Source organism: Atta cephalotes, assembly GCF_000143395.1.
Source record: "Atta cephalotes unplaced genomic scaffold scaffold00003, whole genome shotgun sequence".
In the NCBI taxonomy this organism is placed as follows: domain Eukaryota; kingdom Metazoa; phylum Arthropoda; class Insecta; order Hymenoptera; family Formicidae; genus Atta; species Atta cephalotes.
In genome coordinates, this window is record NW_012130067.1 from 1,012,924 (window position 1) to 1,037,735 (window position 24,812).

Consider the following 24,812-nt stretch of genomic DNA (forward strand, 5'->3'; position numbering starts at 1 on the left):
ATATATATAGTTAGTTAGGTAGGTAAGGGTAAACGTTCGGTCGGTTACCGTTTACCGTTAAGTAGTAACGTAACTAAAACTAAAACACATAACTTTTTCCCATACTTAATAAAAAATGCCCACAACAATACACAAAATTAAATTTGCAAATCACGATACTACTAATAACTAATAATAAATAACTAATAACTAATAATAAACCGCGTTGAAATATCACGCGCGCAACAAATATCGTCGTTATTATTTGCACAATAATCTTACAATGGTTTCAGTTAATGTCCATTTTTCTCCGCTTACAGTATTTTCCATGATAGATATGTAATAAAATACTTACATTCATATAAAACGTACTTGCATAATTTAAAAACTTGCAACATTTTATTGTACACATCTCAAAAAATATACAGAGTGTCCCAGAATGACTGTGACTTTGATCTACCATCAAAAACGCGCTCATCATCGGTCGCATACATTTAGCATATGAAGAACGAGAACCGCTTAGGAAGCGCACTGCTTGAGTTATGACAGCTGTAGTAGTGTGCGAGGTGTGATGATACTTGCGCATAAAGTCACGGTTATTCTGGGACATCATATATATATATTTATAGGAACATATAATAATATAATAATGATATAATATTGTAATAATGACATAATGATAATAACATATACATAGAAATTATGAAGCAGAATTCGAGACATTCATCATATTTTTATATTATTTTACTTATCACACACAGAATGCAGGTTTGTATCGTAAACTAACTTTATGAAATAGTTGTGCGGCTGTCCATAATTGACAACTAAATCCACTAACAGTTATGTTAATAAAACCTTTATACTCAATTCCTAGTTGAGATATCTTGCACTCAGATAAATCAATTCCCGACGTGTTATATACTGAAAAAGAAGATATAAGGTAATTTATTCGTTGCATGCTCCAATATGTTCCTACTATAACTCCTACTCAATCCAAGTTGGAGTGTAAATTAAGTAGGAGTTATGGTAAATAAAAAATAATCGGGTTCTGTGGATCATACAGAGAACAATGTTAGCATTGGAAACAATAAATAGTAGAGAGAAAAATCTAAGTCATTATACTTTATTTTATTACCTTATTTTTGCATTCTTTATTTTTTTTGTATTTCTATTTTTATATTTCTATTATTTATGTATGTATATAATCACATATAATTTTCTTTTACATCATTGAACGTCCTATATTAAATATATTTGTCTTATTGTTTTCAATTTATTACATTGACTGTTTTCCTTTTAAAAACTACATTTTCTTAGTTTATTACCTGAATCTGCAATAACCAGGCTTAAAATTTTCAAGAATATTACAACTGCGAAATAATGTTTAACGTGCATATTGCTTTAGTTCAAAGAGCGGTTTATAAATGATATTATATATTTTAGAATTAGTCTTCTACAATATTTTGTTTAGAGTTTTTCTTCTATTCTTCTTCATTGCCATCAATTAATGTCTTGTTTTTTGCTCAATTGCCACTGCTGCGAATTTCGCTAAAATTTAAAAAAATGAAAATTAATTAATCTAGTTTTTATGTGCTAAAATATAGATTAATAATTAGTATCATATTTTAGAAAACACACAATAAAATTATGATTAAAAAAACATTTTCTCCGAATTCGATAATTAATTGTTTATGGTGTTCTAATATTGCGTATTGACTTCTACGATTGGAAACTGCTTCTTCAATGATCCATATGCTAATATAGTTGTAACATACCTGATCAAAGATGTTGTGAAAAAGATGGAACACGTATGGAAAAAAATAATTAATGTTAAATATAATTGTATAGTACTAATAAAAACATTTAAAATATTATATTGTCATCTCATACATATATTAAAATTATTTATGTAAAAAATAAATGCATAAAAACTAATTTTCACGTATCTATAACAATTTTGCAATATTTCCAGCAAAATATTAAAGAATATTTAATATATTTTTAGAGAAATATCATAAAATTTATGCAAAAATTTTCGGACAAATTTGAGGAGAAATTTCAGTTCAATTCCAGTAATTTTTGCTGAAAAAAATCATTTTTAGCAAATTTTTAATATTTTTACTGAAATATCAATTTCAACAAAATTTTTGCTAAGTTTCAGAAAAATTTTTCCATTAGAGAATAAATTTATTTTTGTGTACATGTGTAAATTAATTATTTTCATAGGTTTTTTTATTCGATTTAACAGTACCAAGTGTTTTTATATAAAAAAATTTTTATTTAAATTAAATTTTTTCAGTTTACCATTAATGTTATCATCCAAGTTTGATTATAAATAAAGATGATAATTGCAAAGAAAAAAATCTTATTAGCACAGACACATATCATATTCATTTTCAACATTACGATTTTATCGACAGTTTCACAAAATAGATGTATCTAGTTCCTATATCGCAAAAATGGACGTTGATGCGCTATAAACGTTAGGGTATATTCACAATCGAATTGCGCTTGCGCACGATTTGCAAAACTTATCATTTCATTCTTGTTTTATCAAACGTTAAACAAAGATAATAATGCTTGTGAGCGCTCACACGCTAAATAGAATGCACGAAGAAACAATGAATATTCTTAGGTTTCTCTTTGATGTATATGAGATTTTAGGTTAGATTATTGACATTTTAAGAAGTGAAGAGTGATTGCACTTTAAAATTTTGAACTAAATTTGTCTGTAAAACAAAGATGGGTTTACTTACGGATCCTAGAGCTGGAACCGGCAAAATCATAAAATTATTATTAAAATGGGAGAAACCATTGTGCTTTGTATTATATATAGGAGGAGTTGTATGGCTAATGCTCCTAGCGTTACCGGCGTTTAATGACAGTATGTGTTTTCTATAAATACAAATTTTTTAGAATTAAAGGCATAATACCATAATTTTAATTCGTATTTATTAATTTAATTTTTAGATACTTATTTTTCTGAGAATGCTTTATTACCTGGATTAGTCACGAAAGAAAGTAACTTGGAACAAACGTCAAAGCAGTATTACTATGAACTTAGTCACGAGATGAAGAGATATCCAGATAATATGCCTTATGCATGGCTCTCGGCAAAATTCAGTCAGCTTCATTTAGATGTATTTGTACATAATTTTTCTTTAATTTATCCATTTCAGGAACAAAAGGTAATATAATTTTAAAATAAATGATAATCTTTTACTTTTTACACATATATATGTGTGCAAAATTTTACAGTTTGTAGGACAAAATGTTTATGGTATTGTCAGAGCTCCACGAGCATCCAGTACCGAAGCTATTGTAGTCAGTGTGCCATATAGACCTATCAACAGCATATATTTAGATACTGCACCTTCGGTAGCTCTATTACTTGCATTCGCAAAGTTTTGCAGAAGTAAATTACTCTCTGTAAATTACTATTCAATGATTAATAAATGATATAGTATATTTTTTAATAATTAATAATTTGTTTATAGAACAAAAATATTGGGCAAAAGATATAATATTTCTTGTAACGGAACATGAGCAATTGGGTATGCAAGCATGGCTAGATGCATATCATGGATCTACCAGTGGCCAGGAAGGAATCTTGCTAGCAGGAGATTTATCTGGCAGAGCTGGATCTATCCAAGCTGCTATTAATCTTGAGTTTCATGCAATGAAAATCACGTCAATTGATGTTAAGGTACATAAATTTTGAAAACTCTATATATATATTATTATATCCATCATCAAAATCATTTTTGTTTTTAGGTAGAAGGTCTAAATGGACAACTTCCTAATTTAGATCTTTTTAACTTAGCACAAAACATGATAGCTAAAGAAGGCATTCAACAGTCTTTCCAACGTCGATTTGACGTTAATTACAGGGATAAATTTAAAAGTTGGTGGTATCATTTTAACACGTTAATGAGCATGGTAGCGACGCAAGCTACTGGTGTTCCAACTGGTAATCATGGACTCTTCCACAGGTACAATTTATAAAGTAAGAAAGAGATGTATGTGCGTATGTATAATATTGGACAAAATAAATCAGTAGAAACACTCATTAAAGACTTATTAAGTTAGTAGAGACACTTTTAGACTTATTAAATTAAAAAATATTTTTTATTTAACACATGTAATATATAACATGTATATTTAGATTTTAATCTTTTATGTCTTTAGTAATATTATTTTTCACATTTAACTAAAATTTGTCTTTAGGTTCGGTATTGAAGCCATTACATTAGAAGGTTTCAAAAAATCTGGAAAAGAAACAGGAACAAATTTTTATCAAGTAGGACGCATAGTAGAAAGTATAGTGAGATCACTTAACAATTTATTAGAGCGTTTCCATCAATCGTATTTTTTCTATTTATTACCTTCTACCGATCGATACATTTCTATTGGTAAGAAAAAGAAATAAATATCTTTTGAATACATTTTAATTTTTTAAACTCAGATAAATGAATAAATAAAAATTATTTTGCAGGATTATATATGCGACCTTTGGTACTAATAATCGCTAGTTTATTTATAAAGGCATTTTCTATTTGGCAAAGATTACAAACATCAAATAATGAAACAAAAAAGAATAAACAAAGTTTATCAAATAAGGTAGCAAAATTCTACTTTATATTTTTTATCATGATTCCACAAATATTTCTATTTTACTAAACAGGTCGACAAATTTGACATTGGAAATATCGCTTCCGAAGTGTTGTGGGCGCACATATTTGGAGTACTAATAATGGCTTCTCCTCGAATTTTCACTTTAATCGGATCACAAATGTTGAATTTACGTACAGAGGATTCATTATACATCAGTTTTGCTTTAATCACGATTCTCACGATATTTGGGCGCTTTTATCTGAAGAGGTAAAACAAGAAAGTATTGCACGATTTAATTGCGCGTTACTAATGAATATAATTTGTAGATCAATCAAATACGAAAATATATTGCTCGTATTCGTTATTGCTTTAATCGAGCTAGCTACCGCATTAATGTGTATAGCTATGCACAATTTCTCTTTAGCATTAGTGACGGCCGTTATATATGTGCCAATTGTATTTTTGATAACACCGCATCATGAATCTGCGTCCAGGTGAGCGCGATTGAAATTGATTCTCATATTCTCATGTTTGAAATTCGCATGTTTGAAATTAACATTTCGCTTTTACAGATTCCGCTGCTGCCAATATATCATGTGGATCATGCTGCATCCATTTATTTCGTCGGCGATTGTCGTAATGGGTTACACATATCTTAATTTTCCTACCGATCCCATTCTATCCCTGTTTCTCAGAAGCTATCGCGCCAATAAACAAGCACTTGTTTTCAGCATTGTTGATTCTATGATATATGGTAATTGGTTCTACAATGTCGCCACTGCTGTTATGTTACCAATGTGGATGTTATTTTGGAATGTTATGCATTCTAGCATCGCGACCCCCTTACGATAAAACAGTTGTGTAATTCACGATAGAATTTTTTGATCGAATTATTCAGATTATCTTATCGATGTAATTTTTCTTGCGTTTATAATAAATCGATTAATTTAACTTGTGATAAGTATCCAATAAAAATTATTTGCTCTCAGCAAAGTCGAAGAACTGAATTTCGAAAGAAGTCCTCGGAGATCAACTTATTTTCTCGTGAGACTTCATGTTCGTCAATAATACGTCAGCCAATAGATATATTATCTCCCCATGATGATAACCCTTGCGATATTCTTATTGTCGATCCTCAACTAGTTTAGTGCGTGCAGTGAATGCGATAGCATTGGACGAGCGTTGCTAGGTAAAATATCAATTACAATATAAACGTCTAGATAAAATATCATTAAACGAAAACTGAGAGCACTGTACGTGAGTTTTTTCACAATTAAAATTCCGCGCCACATTGACATATTTATACAGATGATGTCATGTATTATTCAATTGTCAACGATTTTGATGAAATATTATGTATTGATTGCTACATATGATTTTATCTAATCATTCATGATATTCAAATGTGACAAATGCCAACGCAATTGTGACCTTCTTGCGTTACGTGTGTTTGTCTTTAAGTTTTTTCTTCGATTTTTTTTTTAACAATCTTTATTTCGCAAAAATTTATATCATTTATATCGTTTTATGATACGTAATATATGTAAAAATTTATGTAAAAATTACATGTTACACTCCTAATATTTGTTTTGGTTTTTAACAATGACTTCATAATTCATTTATAACTTTTTCCTTTTATCCCAAATTTTAAATGACATATTTGCTTATATTATTTATTTCTTAAATTATTCAAATATTCTAGTGATCAAATAGTAAAAGAAATGTTTATAATAATAAAAATTTTTGCAATAAAAAAATATAAGAATATAATTTGTTTAAATAAATCTAATTTTTTAATTTATAAAAAGATTTATATAGATTTTGATATGTAAGTTAATTGAATACAACAAATTGAATACAAATAAATGCGATATGATGAAGATAATAATCGCGATAATAATTATTCAAATTTATCTTATATTTTAGTTTTGTCGATATATACATATATATATGTATATATTTTGATTGAGGACATAGGAAGTTTAATACACAGAAATTTGTAAACAACCTTTCATAAATGTTACTATTCTACATTTTGATATGTTATCATTAATTTTTGTCATACAATTCGTAAAAAGATAAAAAAATAGCTTTTTACTTGATTGATCTTGTTATTTTCAATGATTATGTTCTATTTAAAACGAAAAATCTTTTAAATTTATCGTTTTCTAATTTCAAATTACAACTAATTAAAAGTATCATTGAAAAGCATGATTCAGAGCGAAAATCTGTAATTGGTCTCTAAAGCTTCGATTATCTGATCCTTTAAGGATTCTGATAGCTAGACATTTTCGTTTTTATATTGAAAAAGATAAAAATCATCCAAAAGAATAAAAAAGATGTATTGCTTGTACTACAGGAGCGAAGAAAATTACTAACAAAAGATCTAGATTTCAATATAAAGAGTAATATTGAGCTCTGTTGATTGTTTTCAGGTTTATCACACAAAAATAATCTTTTAATGTTAATTTTATAATAGTGTTTGTTGTTATTTACTATGTAATACTTTTATTTAGAACTAAATAATAATTTTTATTATTTACTAAAATTATTTCAAATAAAAATTTAAAAAACCCAGTCCCTTGAAAGGATTACAAGCCGTGTTATTCAATCTTTTTAATAATATAATTAATTAATTATGGATTTTCAATATAATGTTTCTGTGAGGTACATATAAATTAATAATATAGTAACGACATACTTCCGACGAATTATAAATATTACGGTTAGCTATCTCGCTCTTACATATGATGTGCACACTGTTATTGATGGAGTAAGATAGTCTACATTTCGGATATATATAATAATATATATACATAATATATATATTATTTATATTATATATATATATATATTATTTATATTATATATACATATATATATATATATATTATTTATATATATATCTACAATGCCATAAAAAAATCGATTGAAGAACAAAAAATTAATCGTGTTTGTTGTTTATTTTTATAAGTGACTTAATATATTATCGATGGAAGTTTAATATAAACTTTTTGATAAATTCCACATATTTCATAAATGAAAACTATGATAAGCATTTTACAAAATATTATATATCGAATGTATATATACATTATATATTATATATGTACATATGTTGAGCGCACGTCTTTGAGTCATCAGCTAGGCTTAATCAGCTATAATTAACTATAATCTGGCTTTAACGTGGGGGAAGTTGCTGTTAGTAACGAAACTGAGTCGCTGTCGCATAAATACATTTTTCGCGAATGTAAATAAGTTTATAAATGTTATAACCGATTGAAAAAGAGAGCAGAATTATTGTGAGCAGAAGTAGAATGTAATACATGTGTTTAATTGTCATCGAGTATTTGTGATTAATGATATAATCTTACAAATTAAAAAAGATAACGACTTTTATTTATCTTGTTTTGATAGTGTTCAATACTGTGAAGATTACATCATGATTGCACTTTGACAAAGCAAAATTGTTAAGTATTACTTAAATCGCGATATTTTTATTTCATAGTAACATCTTACGTTGCATATATTGTGTAATGAATTCCTACATCTAATGCTGTAGATATTGATGCGAGTGCATATTACAGCGAATTAAAGAAGTATAACAGTGTCAATTGGAAATGGAAAAAAATTGTACGGAAAAACTGTTTATGTACAATGGAAACATAAATCACAACGAATTTCATGAAGATTTAAATAGCAATGAACTACAAGAAGTACCATCAAGCACTCTTGTCTTTTATGTGAATGGAAAGGAGGTACGATCTATTAATATTATAAATTTATTCTTGATTTAGATACATTTTTAGCGAAAATTTTTCTTAAAATTCTTCATATAATTCTTCATATAATTTTTCAAAATTTCTACATAAATTAAAAATTAATAAATTATAAATTTATTTTTCAAACCAACACAGAATAAAGTATATAAATAATTCTAATTTATTCTATGTAAACAATAGATATAGAGTAAAAAATAATAACATATGTTAGACAAAATATATATATGTTATTTCAACCTTCGGATCTTCCTCAGTATATTTCAATTATTTTCTTTACACACAAAATGTAAACGCTATCATTTTACAAGTATTACTATCATATAGTTAAATTATTAGCGATCAAAAAATAGGAGTGTTGTTATTGCACATATCTCCTCAAATATATTTCCAAAAAATAGATTAACATTAAATTGGCAAAGTTAATATGTAAAAGTTGTCTGGAATATATTTGAGATACTGTTAAAAACTAAGAATCTAATTCATTAGGTTAGATTAATTGTAATTATTTGTAATTGTAATTATTTACAGCAGGGTCTTTTTCCGAATTTTAATGTTTTCTTCTTGCAATATTGATAAAAATTTTTTTGCGATTTTAACATAATAATAATTAGCCAGGGAAACAAAAAAATGTGTGATCTATACTTATTTTTTGTGATTATATATAATTTATTATAATTTATTTCCAATATGATTATTCGAATCTTCCAACATTACAAATATATGACTCTTAAAAAGACCGATTTCAAAGTAGAGCCTGTATTAGATTTATCTGTTAAATCTTTGTCTTAAATAGATAAGTTTACAATATACTAAAAATAATGGTAACTAAAAAGATTAGAACATAATCAATAGGAAATAATAAATGTCTTTAATCTTTAGTACTTGTATAATTTTGTGTGAATTTATATATACATATATATATGTATACTACGTATGTAGTCCTTTAAATTAAACTGCGCATCAAAATGATTTTTCAGTCTTGAAATGCAAACTCTACTAAACTATTTTATTTATTATACGTACACATTATATTATATACAATATCTCTGATTTAGGTATTAGATAAAAATATAGAGCCACAATGGACACTTCTATGGTATCTCCGAAACAAACGTATCCTTTTTCATAAATTTATTAAATTAATATATTAAAAATATCATATTAAAAATATTATTATTAACCAGATAGCAATTTATTCATCCTTATTGTAATGATTCAGTTGGATTGACTGGTACAAAACTTGGTTGTGCAGAAGGCGGATGTGGAGCTTGCACAGTTATGATTTCAAAATTTGATCGTGTCACTGGAAAAATTATGTATCCTTTTTATCCATTTATGCATCCTAAATAACAGAATGACGTCGAAAGACGTAATGACATCTGTTTTGGTCTACTAGATGAATCACTATGTTGTCTTCACTCTGCTACTTTAAGAATAGTGAATACATTTTACAAAAATAATCTGATCAATTCTTAATGATCTGAAAAATTTATTTCCTTAACATCGTACGAAATCGAAATCAGTCATTTAGCTGTTAACGCATGTTTAACACCGGTATGCGCTGTACATGGTTTAGCTGTAACCACTGTGGAAGGTATAGGTAGCACAAAAACTAAATTACATCCAGTACAAGAACGTATTGCCATGGCACACGGATCGCAATGTGGATTTTGCACACCTGGTATAGTCATGTCTATGTATGCTTTGTTGCGCAGCATACCAAAACCGACCATAAAAAATTTAGAAACTGCATTTCAAGGTAATGCATTTAGAGCATTGCGTGTGTATATATATATATCTATGTAACAACTTTATATAGATAAAATTGATTTGTATAAATAAACATACATAGTGCAACTAACATATAAACACATAATACATTAATAAAATAATTGTGTAAACAATAATAATAATTAATTGATTACATATTTTATAGGTAATTTATGCAGATGTACAGGATATAGACCGATTATAGAAGGGTTCAAGACCTTTACAGAGGAATGGGAACGATCGCAATTGATGACTAACGTACGAGAAGAAGAGACAAATAACATAGAAGTTTGTTCAATGGGCGATTCTTGTTGTAAAAAGGTTTTCACATCTAAACCAACTGAAATTTTCAATTCTAAAGAATTCTGCCCGTACGACTCTACTCAAGAACCAATATTTCCACCAAAATTAAAAGTAAGTTATTATTGTTGAAAAGATTTAAAGTAAAATGGTACAAGCTACAGAATAAAAATGATTAATAAAATTAATAAAACCATGCAATTACTAATGAATTCTCAAAATAAAGATCGGCAAAGTTATTTTATGAGTTATCTAAAAGTTACTTTTTAAATTATCTTACATGTGTTTATTATAGAATTTGAGTATAAAATAGTACAAAATTAAATAAGTAGTACGAAATAAATGATAAATCATAATATAAAAAAATAAAATACACAATTATACTTATTATACTCAATTTTTTATATAGATGGACTCTAAGCTAGATGAGCAATATCTGATAGTGAAAGGAAGAGATATCACTTGGTACAGACCAATGAATTTAAAGACACTGCTTGCGCTTAAAGAACAATATCCGAATGCTAAAATTATCATTGGTAACACGGAAATCGGTTCGTATATTTCGCTTTCAAATACATATTACGATATCAAGATATAAAAAATTATATTATTACATAGGGGTTGAAATGAAATTCAGACGTTTAATATACCCGATACTTATACAACCAACGCAAATAAAAGAAATGTGTAAAGTTATTGAAACACCAGAGGCATTGAGAATAGGTGCGAGCGTAACTTTGGTTGAACTTGAGGAAACTCTAAGACATTATGTTAAAATAAAACCTGGTAATATTAGAATTATATCTATTAATATTATAATTATAAACTTTAATGTATGATAATCTTACTAAGCGTAAAAAAATTTGAGCGTTTTATATAAATAACTAGATATTGAATACAATTATTATATTTTCCTGATAGAATATAATACAAGGATCTTTATGGAAATAATAAATATGTTACATTGGTTTGCTGGAAAACAGATAAGAAATGTTGCTGTAAGTAGTATAAGTTGTTTTCTGATTATAGATATATTAGGATGTGTCACTTAGAATGTGAATAATAAATTTTAATAATTTGAATAATAAATTTTTCTTAATTAATTAGGCTGTGGGTGGTAACATAATGACTGGAAGCCCAATATCAGATTTAAATCCAATCTTTATGGCTGCAGGTATTAAATTAAATTTATGCAGTTTGAAGCATGGAAATCGAACCATTTTAATGGATCATACCTTTTTCATCGGATATCGACGTAATGTTGTTTTACCTGAAGAAGTACTAGTTTCTCTTGACATTCCTTTTACAAAAGAGGTAAAAAATAATTAATAATTAATAATTAATAATTAATAAAATATAATTAATTAATTAACAATAATTAATAAAAGTTTTAATTTCTAATATATAATAATTTTCCGATCTTTTATTACACGATAGATTATTCGTGTCTCAAGTTAATTTTTATTATTATTATATAATAACATCGTAAGTAAAGATTTTTTTCTTATTGATATGTTTCTCATGTCTAATTTTTTTAGAATCAATTTTTCATCGCCTACAAACAAGCAAAACGGCGAGATGATGATATTGCCATTGTTAACATGGCCTTAAATGTATATTTCATTTCTGAGACGAATGTAATTCAAGAAGCACATATCGCATTTGGTGGGATGGCACCAACTACCATTTTAGCAAGACGAACTTGTCAGAAAATAATTGGAAGGTAATATTGATATCATCAAGTTATTACACAATTAAGTTTACATAAGTATAATTAATATACAGGATGGCTAAAGTAAAATGTTACAGATTAATGTCTCAGGAATACATAGTTGCAGTATATTAAAATAGTATGTTTTATATAATAATAATTTTTAATAAAAATTTTTTAAAGATTTAATGAAATTATATCACATTTTGAAAGTCAAAGTTCATTATAAAATATTCACCATAAAAACCAAGAGAAACGTCTCTCTTTTCTTTGAATTGGAAAAACAGTTAATTTTTATTATATGGACACTATCATTTCAGAAAATGGAATAAATCAATATTGGAAGAGGTTTACGATTCCTTACTTGAGGAATTGCCATTAGCTGATAATGCGCCAGGAGGAATGATTAAATATCGTCGATCTCTTACTCTCAGGTTCGATATAAGATTGATATTAATTAACATTAATAATTAAGTTAAGGGAATTGATTAAGAGAATAATTATTATAAATTGACAAAACATACTACAAGCAACTTAAATTATATGTTTTTTAGTTTATTTTTTAAAGCATTTGTACACATCTCTAAGAAATTATCAAGAAATGTTTCGGACATGGAGTATATGTCAAAAGAACTAGAAAGCGCTTCGGATTGTTTCCATTATAAAGCACCAAAAAGCTCGCAATATTATCAAGTGGTAATATTTTAATCTAAATACTTACAAATTATCTTAAATACAATAAAATTATTTTTGTAATTTCTAACAGGTACCTAAAAATCAAAAGTCACATGATCTAATAGGACGTCCTATTGTGCATACTAGTGCGTTTAAGCAAGCAACAGGTGAAGCGATATATTGCGATGATATGCCTAAATTTGCAAAAGAATTGTATTTAGCGTTGGTTTTATCTACTAGAGCACATGCAAAAATTTTGAAAATTGATCCATCTAAAGCACTGTCTATGGAAGGAGTCATATCATTTTTCTCTTCGAAAGATATTGCAGAAGATAAAAGATGGATAGGTCCTGTGTTTCACGATGAAGAAATATTTGTATCAGAAAAAGTAAGTTCTTAAACAATGATATAAATTATTTTTGTTAAAACTGCAATTTTTCCTTATATGATATATGCGCGAAATAACAAAAAAAAATATTTGTCATTTATTAATACAACTTTTAATGGATTCCTTGACCGTTTCAGGAATTATTTTATTTCTACATTTTTAGAAAATATATTTTTCTTCATAGAAACCAAAAGTTAGCATTATAATGACATCATACTCAAAGAAAAATTGTAATAATGTTAACAGAATCCTTATTCACATATTGTTACAAAATTGCCATGTTTCGCTATCAACTATATTTCAATAATTTAAAAAGTAATTCAAACACCAAATGATACTACAGTATATGAATAATACTGTGTCATTAACAAATCGTTATTATAACAAATTAGAAATTGAAAATATGATATACTTTATCTTTATGATTTTATGTGGCGAATTTTATGTAGGCGAAAAGTTTGCTATCTTACAATAATTTCGATAATTCCTTGAAGGAAATTAAAAATTTATTAATCTTTTTCTTTAGGTTACCAGCCAAGGCCAAATAATTGGTGCGATTGTTGCTACTGATCAAATTACTGCTCAAGCTGCAGCAAATATGGTTAAAATAGAATATGAAGATTTAGAACCTATTATCATATCTATTGAGGTATTTATACTAATACGAAAAAATAATAGTTAAAACACAATATTTATATGCGTTAAACAACTTAAAATTTATCTAAGTCCAAAATAAATCAAGATTAAAAATTAAAAACGTCTTAAGAGCCAATACTGATTGTTATGTGCAAATTAATTTATTGCATATAACATTAATTTAGATGTTTTGATCTGAATTAGGTCTTCAGTAAATTACAATATAAAGAATTATATGATATGTAACGGTAACAATTTTATTTGTTCGTCACGAAATAAATTATGAATAAAGTGTTTGAAATAATATTGCGATCTTGATCGTCCTGTTCTCTTATTATTTTAACCGCTGTTACACAAAACATCATTTTTAAGTATTCAAGTGTTACGTACTTATTTAATTAGCCGTATTAGTATCTTTATTGAGATTTTTATTGAAGTATGTTTTGTATTCCGCGAGCGCGAATTTAGGGACTATCCTATATATTCACAAAATATGATTACTTTTTCTTTCTTAAATTATTTTTCCAACTATATAACATATATCTAAATGTACCAATACTTTTTTTTAGGACGCTATCACGCATAAATCATTCTTCCCTGGATTTCCTAAGCGTATTATTAAAGGCGATGCAGATAAAGCTTTTGCAGAAGCTGACCATATTTTAGAAGGAGAAGTACATATAGGTGGTCAAGAACATTTCTATTTGGAAACAAATGCTGTGATTGTCGTGCCTCGTGAAGAAAATGAATTAGAAGTATTTTGTTCTACGCAACATCCTACTGAAGTACAGAAATTAATCGCTCATGTCTTAAATATACACATAAACAGAGTTAATGTTCGTGTAAAGCGCATAGGAGGTGGATTTGGTGGAAAAGAATCTCGTGCGGCAGTACTCGCGATACCAGTGGCACTGGCAGCACATAGGTGTGTATAAAAAATTTATATTGATTGAAATACATATACAGATTATATATAGTAATGTTTTATACATACACACATATATATATATATATATATATATATATATATATACACTGTATATATATTACATATACCGATTTGTCAATTTGTATTATCCAAATTTTAATATAGATTGCAGAAACCAGTTCGTTGCATGTTAGATAGAGACGAAGACATGATGATAAGTGGAACACGACATCCATTTTTATTTAAATACAAAGTTGGATGTAATAATGATGGACTTATCAAAGTCGCAAAAGTACACATATATAACAATGGAGGTTATTCTCACGATTTATCAATATCGGTGAGTAATAAAGTGTAAATTGAGAAAATTAGTTTTTTTCTTAAAAATTATATAATAATGCTAATGTACACGAGCATAAAGAGCATGAATTTTTTTCTAATATTTCCAGGTATTGGAACGTGCTATGTTTCATTTTGAAAATTCATATAAAATTCCAGTGTCAGAAGTATATGGCTATGTGTGTAAAACAAATTTACCATCGAACACAGCTTTTCGAGGTTTTGGTGGACCACAAGGAATGTTTTTAGCTGAAACTATCATTCGACAAATTGCTGATTATCTGAATCTAGATATCATCAAGGTAATTTTTGGTATTATAAGTTATATATGCAACGAAATAATTTTCTATTTTTATAAAATTTATTGATTATACAAAGTTGGTCGATAAACATTGATACAATGTTCTCGAAAAAGAATTTAATTAATTACAAAGTTACTCTAAAAAAAAATGTTTTATTATTTCAATTTATTTTGAGCCCTTAAATCACTCTCTCTCCCTTTCTCTATCTTTCTTATCATCTACATTTCAATACCATGTATAAAATTGTATATTCAGTTTATATATTACAAGCAGATAGAAATAAATTTAATAATTGAAAAAATTTTTTTACAACAGTTGTCCGAATTAAATTTATATAAGGAAGGTGATTTAACGCATTACAACCAACAACTGATAAATTGTACTTTAGATCGCTGCTGGCGCGAATGTCTAGCATCTTCCCGTTATAGTGAAAGAATAATTGAGATTCAACGATACAATAGGCAAGTAATTCGTTTGCATCGTATATAAATTGTAAATTAAATTACAAATTATTAAAGTCAATTATGAATAATTTTATAGAGAGAATCGATTTAAGAAAAAAGGACTCGCGATTGTACCTACAAAGTTCGGTATAGCATTTACGGCATTATTCCTAAACCAAGCGGGTGCATTAGTGCATGTATATATTGACGGATCAGTGCTACTCAGTCACAGTGGCGTTGAGATGGGACAAGGTTTAAACACAAAAATGATTCAAGTATGAATAATATTCACTTGTGTCTCCCTATATATAAATATTTATTTTAAATAAAATTTGCATTTATAAATCATAATCTAAATTGCAATCTCTATAGAAATTAAGAAAATGAAGTTAAGTTCTTCTTCTTTCTTTATATTATGTCAGATTACTAGCAGAATCTTAAGAATAAACCCAGCAAAGATACATATCGTTGAAACGGCTACCGATAAAGTTCCCAATACATCTGCGACTGCGGCAAGTTGTGGATCTGATCTCAATGGCATGGCTGTTATGGTGTGTAATAATATTTTATATATAACTTATGCAAATAAATATCGATTAAACTGTAGAAATTAATTTTCAGAATGCATGTCAGGAAATCATGAATCGTTTACAACCGATAATTAACAGCGATCCAAAAGGTACTTGGGAAGAGTGGATAAAAGCAGCATATTTTCAAAGAATAAGTCTGTCCACTACCGGTTTCTATCGAACGCCCAACATTGGATATTCTTTTGAAACTAATACAGGGAATCCCTTTAATTATTTTACGTATGGCGTTGCTTGTACAGAAGTGGAAATCGATTGTCTTACTGGTGATCATGAGGTACATCTTATGTGTATAATTATGCAATTTTCGATATGCAATTAATATTTTTTTCAAAAAGCAATTATGTATTCTTTTACACTACTTAATTCATGACATTATTTCGTACGAAAAAGTATCATTAAAAAATTAATAATTTATAAGATTAAAATGTATTTCTTTAAAACATCAATGTTATAATTTTTATCACAAATTTTATATTAGGAATATACAAACGATACTTATAATAACTTTATAAATTTTAAAATATATGTTATAGAAGCATGGGGATTTTATAAAACGAATATTGATATTTTTCAATCGGTATAGGTTTTACGGACAGACATTGTTATGGATCTAGGAGAAAGTTTAAATCCAGCCATTGACATAGGACAAGTTGAAGGTGCCTTCGTTCAAGGGTACGGTTTATTTACATTAGAGGAAATGATTTATTCACCAACGGGAGCTTTACTTAGTAGAGGACCTGGCGCGTATAAATTACCGGGCTTCACCGATATACCTCAACAATTTAATGTTTCCTTATTAAAAGGAGTTTCCAATCCAAGAGCAGTATATTCTTCTAAGGTATAATTTTTTCTTATTCAAATATTTTTATATAGCATGCATTAATTTCAAAGAAAAGAAATAAGATAGCAATATACTATAAAATAATATTATATACTTGTTATATTATATATACTTGTTTTCTTATATTAAAAAATAATTTGAATACAATAGGCTGTTGGTGAGCCACCGTTATTTCTGGCGTCATCTGCGTTCTTTGCCATTAAGGAAGCAATTAAGGCTGCGCGTAAAGATATGAATATTCATAAATATTTTAGATTTGATGCACCTGCAACTGCTGCACGTATACGTAATGCTTGCATAGATAATTTAACAATGAAGGTATTACAATTAAGTTTTTAATTTAATCTTTCGTCCTTCTTACATATTATTAAGATACTTCAACTTTTTATTTTGCAGATTACAGAGCCCGATTTAAGACAGCAGTGGAATAAAGTGCCATGAATAAAGATTCGTTAAGAACGTTTATATTTTTCAACTATTTTAAAGATGAAAATATTAGAAATGTTGATATAATATACATATAATATACATATAATATACATAGATAATATAAACAAAAATAAATTAATATATATTAACAGAGATAAATATCTGCAAAGGAATCATGAATAAAATAAGAATAGTTACATTAATAACAGTTACATTATTATTATATTATAAATTCAAACCTCATGAATTATCGTATTATTAATGCATATGATTTTACAAATATTTTCCATAAAACAACAGAATTGATGTCAGATTAGATGGGAAAAAAACCCATAAATTCAATTACAAGGCCAATATTTAAATTAGCGCGAGAATCATTCAGTTTATCGCATTTCCATAAAAGTAAAAAAATGATTGCGGGAGCCATTACAATCTTATATATATATATATATACTTTAATTATTTTAAATTAATTTATTAATACCTAAATATTAAACATTGCTTATTCCAGATTTTTCTACAGTTTCCAATAATGTCTGTAAATTAGTTTCGAATAATTCACATCGAATAGGCATTTCCAACGCATAAAATGGATTTTTTAATGCATAATCCGCATACAAATCATATACTCTCTTCAAAAAAATTTCCATTCCTGGTTGTGACGGCTCTGCTACTATCATGAATTTAATACCTGTCAATGTTTGGTAACAATATAAACGAAATGTATCCGCTTCGAGAATCTCAATCCCAGAACTTCGTGGTTCTGGGCTCAGTTGGCTTGCTATTGCAAAAAGAGGATAAAACATTGAAGCTAAAAATATCTTCTCGTTTGTCGTCATTTTTGCCCGACTAAATTTCAATGTTATAGGGAAATTATCTGGTTGCTCCAACATTTCGAGGATGTCTCTTCCATCTTCAAGCTCACGTCCTGTGATTGCAATTCCATTTGCAGCTGTTAATACATGTCCAACTGAAAAATATTTGATTCTCTCGTATATTTATTCCTGTTTTTTGGTACTTTATTAAAATATTTAATGACATATTATAAGAATACCCAATATGAAAGAAAAATAATACCCAAGTTTGTTTCATTATTGTACATTGATCATTAAAACAAATTTTTTTAAAACATCAAAAACATTAAGCTTTAAGATTACAGTTTTTGTCTATAATTGTTATAGTTTCTGTAAAAGAAAAAAAAAGAAATATTTAATGTCATTAAGATATACAGTATATTCGAATCTTATTTAAAATTTTATAAATATATAAACTCTATATGTATATATAAACTTTTTTATTATTTGAACATATGAACTAACATTGCAAAGTTTAAAGCCTTTACTTTTCTTTCATTTTATAATTCCAAAATGATTTTTTTATTACAATAGATAATATTCTTACCATGTATTCCATCTTTTTGTCCAAAAGCTACCACTACCTTTTTATTCTCATAGTTTAATTTAATATTGAGTGGAAAATTAAAGGATTTCTCGACCTCAATTTTCGGGACATTGTGATCATGATTGAAGATCAAACCACCAGATTTAGATACAATATAAACACCATATATTACCATTTTGTAATTCTTTTTCTATTTATATATCTTGAAATTAATGTTTAAATTTTTTGACATATGTCCCTTTGGTTCTGTATTCAGTAAATATTTAGTTTACTGATTTTTATTTACATTTTAATAAAATATATTTATTGAGTCTCTTTCTACCTAAAGAAATTGTGAAAAAATTATTAATTGTGGGAAAAGTTACAAGTTTTAAGCTTTTTAAAAGTAACAAGTTATCGTTACTCATTATCAAATTAAAAAAGTATATAATTAATACTGTTTATTGATCCTCAAAAGTAACTTGTTGTATTAATTCAATGAGTCAGTAGTCAATAACCAACTTGTACAATTAAAACTAACTGATTTTTTTAAGACTGACCAAATTTGATTTTACTCTTTCTCATTAGTTGAACTAAACGCTCACTATACAATTAATAACTTATAGATGCAAACAATTATAATCATCTGTTCAGATTAAGACTGATAAAGACTTAAGATTTCTGACTATCGACTCGTTGTAAAATCAGTTTTGCCATTACTTAAAAAATAACGATTCGATATCTTTTCAATGCTGAAATGAGATCAGTCTAAAATATTTGCTAAATATTTACTTTAGTCCTTTCTTTTGCAATGTTGAAATTAAGCTTATTCGATGCGTTTTTGCATGAAACGATAAATACTTCAGTTCTTTTCTCTCCAATATTGATGAAATTAGACATACACTCGACAAGTTTTTGTGAAAAAATCTGATAGAAAAAAATGTCGCTCTGCTCCGCAAAGCGAGATATTAATCGGTAAAATTGATAACTATTCAGGAATTCAGGTTAGGAAATCTGTCATGAAATAGTAAATACTACGATGTGAGCACACTAGCGCCAGTACATCCATTTTTGGTTCATATACTACATGGCTACATCAATTTTCTAATCCTGTCGATAAAATTATAGCACAAAGCAGCACAGAAAATGTCGAAGATTGATGTGGTGCGAGTCTGTGCTACATCCACAAATTAAAATTATAATATTACTTAAAACTATATAAAATTAGGTTTATTCGACGCGTTTTTGTATGAAGCGAAAGAATCTGGTAGAAAAAAAAGCGTTGCTCTGCCCTGCGACCCAAGATATCAATCATTGAAATTAAATATTATATATAATAATTAATCAATCGTTGAATTATTCAAGTAGGAAATCTATTACGAGATTTTTGTTTTATATAGCAGAACTTTTCTTGTTAATAATTTTTTAACGAATAACGAGTGATGGCTAAAATGGCTTGTTGGAGGTTACTGGAGGACCGGAATATAATAAGGGATCAGATTAACTTAATAAACATTTATCTGAACAGTAAATTTTATTATAAAATATTTTAAAATTTTTTTAAATCTTAAAATAAATTAAAAATAATTAGAACTTTAGCATATTAAAATTTGAGGCGTATCATGAAAATACAATATACATTCTATACCTGCAAGCAAATATTAACAGGATCTTTTTAAAGTTTATACAGTAATATTCTAGCCATTAGGATCTAATTGTAATATACAATGATAATATACAATTCGTAACAATCATGTGAACGATTACTCATCTTATTGCTTTAAATATAAAATTTCTACATACATGTTTAATTTCTATATCTTTAAAATCTATATCTTTTGGATAGATCTTTTTTTACTTGTAAGTATTACATTGCTCTAATTTCAGCAGATATACCTATTTAATGGTCATGTTTTTTAAATTAATTTTACGATAATAACAGTTTGAGAATCATGCTTTATAATTTTATATTACTTTTATATTACTTTATAATAACATGAAAATATAATTATTCACAATAATAATATAATAAATAATTGTTAAAAAAATTTTAATTTGAGAATAATAAAAGTAATCGTCCATATAATCTTGTATGGCAAACTATTAATAAAACTAAAAACTATTCGATATTCGAATCTGAATCGAATCAAATCAGATAAGATTCGATTCGATTTGAACTTGAATCTCTATGATTCGAATATAAACTATTCAAAAATTTCGAATCTAAGAGATTCGCGAATACAAATCACACATACAAAATCTATATCTTATATATAATCTATATCTTATATAAAATCATTATCTTATATAACTTATATCTTATAAAATCATATTTTCCGCTAATAAGTCAAATGGATATAAATCTTTTTTATTATCTACATATTGAAATTCAAATTAATAATAGTTATGTTGTTAATTAAAAGCGTTTCAACGATTTGGTTCAAGATAAAATTTTATCAATTCGATTCAGTTCAGATTCGAATAAAGAAATAAAATTCGATTCGATTAAACTCAGCTTAAAAAATTCTGCTTGATTTACACTTCTCTAAAAAAAAGTGCTTGAATTTGCACTTGTCTAAGTGAATCCAGAAAGCTGAATATATCGAAAAGAAATTTTACACAGAATTTTACAAATTGTCACCTAAAAGATGATTTTGTTTTCTATCTATTAATATATCATTAATTTTCTTATAATTAACAAGCAGTCACTGAATCAAATCTACATAATTTTTTAAAATGCAAGTATATATTTGATGTATATATGTAAAAAGCACTTAAATGTTATTTGAAAAACTAGAAAGGTTTACAGTATTAACTTTCAGTGACGTAGTATTCGTTTCCTTATAATTAAAGATTACGAACGTGTGACGTAATAATATATTTTCATTTTTCCAGTTTATATTAAATATAAAATAAATGTATATAACTGCTTACATATCGCTCACAAAAAGAAATGATATCGAATGCGAGCAGTGTTAATATAATCATAAAAGTGATTAATAAGATGTCTTTAAATATAATTTATATGTTTAATTAGTACTGTACCAAAATTTTATTTAGTTATAAAAAATATGGCATTTTTACATTTAAAAATGTAATAAAGTTTATCTATTTTATTATTAATAAACAAGTATGTATTTTCATTTATTCGTATTATTTCATATAATAATAAGTATTGCTCACAATTTTGTGATTATTGAACACTTCTAGTAATGCGAATGTAAAGTTCGAACTAAAAATTGTTCAGATTATTCAAGTACGAAAACTATATATTTAAACCACAATTTGATACGGAATTTAGATACAATGTAATATTATAAGCAAAACACACACACACACACACGCGCGCGCGTGCGCAATACAAAAAGAAACAAGCAAAAATTGATTTTTCTCATTTTTTTAATTAAAACTAATTTTCGCTATAATTTTCCTTGCTGCCTCTACTATAAATATTTGTCCTTTAACTATTGCGAATCAAAGTAGTTCGTTTATTATTAGTTCGTAGTGTTTAAAATGTTAGAATTTTCGAAAGCTCAAATGTTTTGATTTTGATCTGTTAGAACAATTTGGCTTCATAATTTAAGTTTGCATATAAACTCTATAATAAGAAACAATAAATTCGAGATATTTTACATTATCATAATAAATATAAATGTATAACAATCTTAAGAACATGTCTTTCTTATTTCATGTTATCATATATTTCATTTTTTTTTATTTTATTAATATAATTAATAAAACAGTTCAAATACACAGTAATAAAATAATTCAAATTTTTTAATGTGAATGAATTCTCTTGATATATTCTATTGCCAGAATTTGATTTATCAGTCATATTTTGATAAATAGTACGAGATCATATATTATATAGACGGCAATATATTTAATGAAAATGGAATTCCAATAATGATTATTTTTTAACAGAGATAATTTGAAACATGTTTCATTGTTTTATTATTTCATCATCAATGTTTATTATTCCTTGCTTAAATTCAATACATTACAAAAAATATTTAATTTATTTTATTACAAAGAAAATTATTTTGAGTATAAAAATTTTAAAAGGCTTTATTAAAAATAAATATCAGATAGTTATTTAGATATTTTTAAGAAATTGTGTTGATATGTATAATGTATGCGTTTATATGATTTTTATTTAAAATAATTAATTAAGATTCAGAAACGTATTTATCGATTTGAATAAATGTTAACATCTATATTAATTATCAGTTTTCAAAATTTATTGTTTTATTTAAATCTAACTCAACATAATCAATGTTATATTATTTGATTTAAATTCTCACTTAATATCATCAAGTAAAAATTTAAATCAAACAAATGTAACATTGATTATGTTGGGTTAAATGTAAATAAGAGGAAATATTATAGAGTGGATACTGAATACTCTAAAACATTTTAAGGAGTAATTCCTCACATAAATTCGAAACTTTATATGACTATTTATCTGAAATGGCTTAATTTCAAAGATACAAGAGGTCAAAGTTAAAAAAATTTGTTTTTTCCAAGAAATTCAAAAATTACTTTGGTCATTTTGAAAGTTTCATCAAAATAACCTGAGGGCCAAAATATCCTGATTTTCAAAATTTTTGAAAAAAATATGAAATTTTTTTTCGATTTTGACATCTATCTTTGAAACCGACATATTAAGTTTTCATTTTGCATTTATGTGAAAAATTACCCCTAAAAATATTTTAAAGCATTTACTATCCACTCTGTATATCAATTAGCAATACACATTTCCGTCTATAAAATTATTTTTTTAAACTTAAATGAACTAATAAATTATAAATGATTATAAATTCGATTTTTACATTAAATTTTAAGGAATGTGCATGAAAACAGCTTTTTGTATAAAAATATTTATTTTTAACAGCTAAAAGTAAAGCAATTGTTCCATTTTCAAATAATAAAGATACGAATACATATTATATACATTCATGATTATATATATGTAATGAATGTGTATATACGTAATGTATTATATTTTAAATTTTATTTTATTGAAAACAGTGGAATGTCTTGAAAACGAAGCATTTATCAAAAAATTCAGACAAAAGTTGTATTGTTTGAAAAGAGACAAATTAATGAAAAAATTAATTTTTGAAAGAATTTATTTTTTAAGATTACATGAAAGTCAATAAATTGTACATAAAATGTACAATAAAATGTACAATAAATTGTTAATTTTTTAAAATGAAATTATATTTTTTTTATATCTTATAATGACACTAATTATTCTGTATATAAAAGAATTGTTAAAATAACCAAAATAACATAAAACCTCGTAAATTATTGATTTTTTGTTATCTTATGCCTTAATATTTTTATATGCAGAAGAACTAGAATCATATTATGTAAAAAGAAATCATAATTCCATTTAAAAAATGATGACTTTTAAATGTGATCTTAAAAAAATCAATTTTTTTGAAAATTATTTTTATCTATCCCCTTTTAGACTATATAACTTTTAAAAGGCACCTTGTATATGTATATAATTATAAATAAATATATGTGTATAATATATGTGTATAATTAAAAAAAAAGTACATAATGCATTATATAGGACTATTATATTTGGACCTTCTAATACATAGCCTCCTAATCAGAAATGATAATGGAATTGACATAGTTGAAGAAATATTCTAAGATTGTGTTAAAAGTACGTAGATTAAAAATTATGCAAT

At 26.4% G+C, this 24,812-nt stretch overlaps 3 protein-coding genes across 3 annotated transcripts; 2 read left to right on the plus strand and 1 right to left on the minus strand.

The window, feature by feature from the left end:
• Positions 1-2,721: 2,721 nt before the first annotated feature.
• On the plus strand, positions 2,722-5,445 carry LOC105624839 (glycosylphosphatidylinositol anchor attachment 1 protein). The gene is made up of 10 exons (XM_012206194.1): positions 2,722-2,863; positions 2,950-3,167; positions 3,238-3,394; positions 3,477-3,685; positions 3,754-3,971; positions 4,207-4,391; positions 4,475-4,599; positions 4,664-4,860; positions 4,920-5,087; positions 5,166-5,445. Exons 1-10 carry the CDS (start codon positions 2,722-2,724, stop codon positions 5,443-5,445), a joined length of 1,899 nt encoding a protein of 632 aa, XP_012061584.1.
• Positions 5,446-8,213: 2,768 nt separating this feature from the next.
• LOC105624849 (xanthine dehydrogenase) lies at positions 8,214-17,739 on the plus strand. Its single transcript, XM_012206204.1, has 24 exons — positions 8,214-8,351; positions 9,431-9,488; positions 9,595-9,691; positions 9,899-10,134; positions 10,312-10,559; positions 10,855-10,996; positions 11,064-11,231; positions 11,367-11,443; positions 11,553-11,759; positions 11,984-12,168; positions 12,477-12,590; positions 12,711-12,852; positions 12,923-13,219; positions 13,746-13,868; positions 14,425-14,780; positions 14,949-15,123; positions 15,233-15,424; positions 15,740-15,889; positions 15,969-16,142; positions 16,290-16,418; positions 16,489-16,731; positions 17,041-17,295; positions 17,449-17,616; positions 17,695-17,739. The coding sequence occupies exons 1-24, from the start codon at positions 8,214-8,216 to the stop codon at positions 17,737-17,739; spliced, it is 4,119 nt and encodes a 1,372-aa protein (XP_012061594.1).
• A 479-nt stretch (positions 17,740-18,218) lies between these two features.
• Positions 18,219-20,080, minus strand: LOC105624860 (trafficking protein particle complex subunit 4). The gene is made up of 3 exons (XM_012206215.1): positions 19,900-20,080; positions 19,129-19,450; positions 18,219-18,697 (listed from the first exon to the last, which is right to left on the minus strand). The coding sequence occupies exons 2-3, from the start codon at positions 19,301-19,303 to the stop codon at positions 18,219-18,221; spliced, it is 654 nt and encodes a 217-aa protein (XP_012061605.1). The 5' UTR covers positions 19,304-19,450; positions 19,900-20,080.
• Between the last annotated feature and the right edge of the window lie 4,732 nt (positions 20,081-24,812).

Excerpts from the sequence above, each read along its gene's own strand:
- LOC105624849 (XM_012206204.1), top strand. The coding sequence starts at position 8,214 with ATGGAAAAAAATTGTACGGAAAAACTGTTTATGTACAATGGAAACATA. Across the intron at positions 10,560-10,854 it reads TATTTCCACCAAAATTAAAA|ATGGACTCTAAGCTAGATGA; the intron begins GTAAGTTATTAT and ends TTTTTTATATAG. Across the intron at positions 17,296-17,448 it reads GAGCAGTATATTCTTCTAAG|GCTGTTGGTGAGCCACCGTT; the intron begins GTATAATTTTTT and ends TGAATACAATAG.
- LOC105624860 (XM_012206215.1), bottom strand. The coding sequence starts at position 19,303 with ATGGTAATATATGGTGTTTATATTGTATCTAAATCTGGTGGTTTGATC. Across the intron at positions 18,698-19,128 it reads ACAAAAAGATGGAATACATG|TTGGACATGTATTAACAGCT; the intron begins GTAAGAATATTA and ends AATATTTTTCAG.
- LOC105624839 (XM_012206194.1), top strand. The coding sequence starts at position 2,722 with ATGGGTTTACTTACGGATCCTAGAGCTGGAACCGGCAAAATCATAAAA. Across the intron at positions 3,395-3,476 it reads ATTCGCAAAGTTTTGCAGAA|AACAAAAATATTGGGCAAAA; the intron begins GTAAATTACTCT and ends ATTTGTTTATAG. Across the intron at positions 4,392-4,474 it reads CGATCGATACATTTCTATTG|GATTATATATGCGACCTTTG; the intron begins GTAAGAAAAAGA and ends ATTATTTTGCAG.